General features: G+C 45.6%; 1 protein-coding gene across 1 annotated transcript; it reads left to right on the plus strand.

Moving 5' to 3' along the window:
- Positions 1 to 490: 490 nt before the first annotated feature.
- On the plus strand, positions 491 to 1788 carry LOC123978278. Its single transcript, XM_046061448.1, has 5 exons — positions 491 to 530; positions 877 to 928; positions 1093 to 1276; positions 1311 to 1526; positions 1621 to 1788. Exons 1-5 carry the CDS (start codon positions 491 to 493, stop codon positions 1780 to 1782), a joined length of 654 nt encoding a protein of 217 aa, XP_045917404.1. The 3' UTR covers positions 1783 to 1788.
- The last annotated feature ends 196 nt before the right edge of the window (positions 1789 to 1984 follow it).

A 1984-nucleotide genomic window follows, 5' to 3' on the forward strand; every position in this document is an offset into this window, starting at 1 on the left:
AGGTCTGATCTTCCAAACTGATGCTGGCTCCACTTTCTCTTTAATCCTCATTTATACCAAAATCAGCAATTAAATCAGCTCTTCAGACGAGCTGATGATTTACATGGAGAACAGCTGAGAGCTCTTTAAAACAGGTACTTATGTCATTTGAATTGAAATTTAAAAGATATGATGGGATATAATTGTGCTTTTTTTCCCCAGAGAAGCAACAAGTTAGAATTTAAAGCTACAATTCCTCCAGCTGTTTCACAGTGAGATGTTACTGTGTTTGGACATCAGAGCAGGATCACATTCAACACATTTGGAATCTTTAGACTATTGTTATTTGAGTTAATGAAATAACAGTTGAAGGCTGAGTCAACACTCGTCTCCTTAAATCTTCTCTCTGCAGCATCATTAGATGCTTCACTTTTACATTTAGAAGTCTTGAGTAATGTTGGTTGTTATTAAATAACAGCTGAATATATAACAACACTGAACTGCAGACGAGATGATGCAGCAACATGTCAGCCTTAAAGTACAGCAGCTGGGTGAGTTTTAACAGATTATATATTTAATAATAAATATTCCAACCACAGATGTGTTTTATATATTTTATATTTAACAAACCTGAGATGTTTCTGATGATGTAAACCAGGTTGAAGGTGAGTCCTACAATCAGGGACTTTTTACTTCTCTACATTTATCTGATAACTTCAGTTACTTTAAAAACACAAAATGTAATAAACTAATACATTAAGATATATTATTACAGATTAAACTACGCTGCAGCGAATAAAGTAATTAAAATGAGCTCATAAATAATTACAAACAGTAAATATATTATGTTACACAATGAGTATTTTATGTATTTTAATAATTTCTGTACTGTTAAAGAACATTTCTGCCTGCAGGACTTCTTTGCTCCTGAACAGCAGGCAGGTGACAGGTGAGCTGCTGGGCTCGCTGCTCGCTCAGGGACCAATCAGCTGGCTTGAGATGTTGACTGACTCCGCTGAGAGCCAATGAGCGTGCAGCTCAGCCTGCAGCGGCTCTATAAGCAGCCCGGCGCTCCTCCCGCAGCTCAGTGAGGCTCCTCTCTCCGTGTCTCAGTGATGCTGTTTGTTCTCATGTGAAGCTGCAGCGACCGCCAGGAGACATGAGACCCGGCAGCCCGGTGCCGTCTGCGGGCAGGAGGAGGAGGAGCAGCGGCTCCCTGAGCCGGAGCCTGCGCTGCTCTCTGCGGGGCTCCTACCGGAACAAGAGCCCGGCGGCGGCGGAGGAGGACGAGCCGCGTGTTCCGGAGCTCCTGCTGCAGGACATGAACCTTTGTTACCGGCTGCTGCGGTCTGCCGCCCGGACGGGCCACCAGCCGGGTGGAGATCCTGCAGCACGTCATCGACTACATCCTGGACCTGCAGACCGAGCTGGACGCCTTCTGCCCGGCGGGGGACCGCGGAGAGCCGCTCCACCGGGACCGGATCCAGCAGCGGCAAGAGCGGCCACCAAGCGGAGAGAGCTCCGGGACCTGCAGTCACACCTGCCTGGTAGGAAACAAACAGGTTATTGATCAGGTATTGATGACTGAATGAAACTGAATTAAGGCTGATCTGTGAAATCTTTCTTATATTTGTGAATAAGGCTGCTTCTGAATCCAGATCCCTTCAGACCAGTTCATATCCAGACAAGTTTGGCTTGGGTGGTCCAGGTGGGGAACTGACTTGTGCAGGTGTGGCTCACGTGCGCACACAGGCAGACATGCGCACACAAATCAGAATGGCATTAATTTATCATCATTACTAACATTAGTTTCTGTGTTTAAAGCTTTAGACAAACAGACCACAGCAGAGCGGCTCCACACAGAGGTCCCATAAAGCTTCTTTATGCTTTACATCCTTGTAGTGGTCAGCCAGTGTGGATTTGTTCATTTTATATCAAATAAATTTGGAGATCCCAAATTCTTTGTCTCTCCCTGAGAGAAAGGGGGGGGGGGGGGGAGATATCA

The sequence above is a fragment of the Micropterus dolomieu genome, linkage group LG10 (genome assembly GCF_021292245.1).
Source record: "Micropterus dolomieu isolate WLL.071019.BEF.003 ecotype Adirondacks linkage group LG10, ASM2129224v1, whole genome shotgun sequence".
Taxonomy (NCBI): domain Eukaryota; kingdom Metazoa; phylum Chordata; class Actinopteri; order Centrarchiformes; family Centrarchidae; genus Micropterus; species Micropterus dolomieu.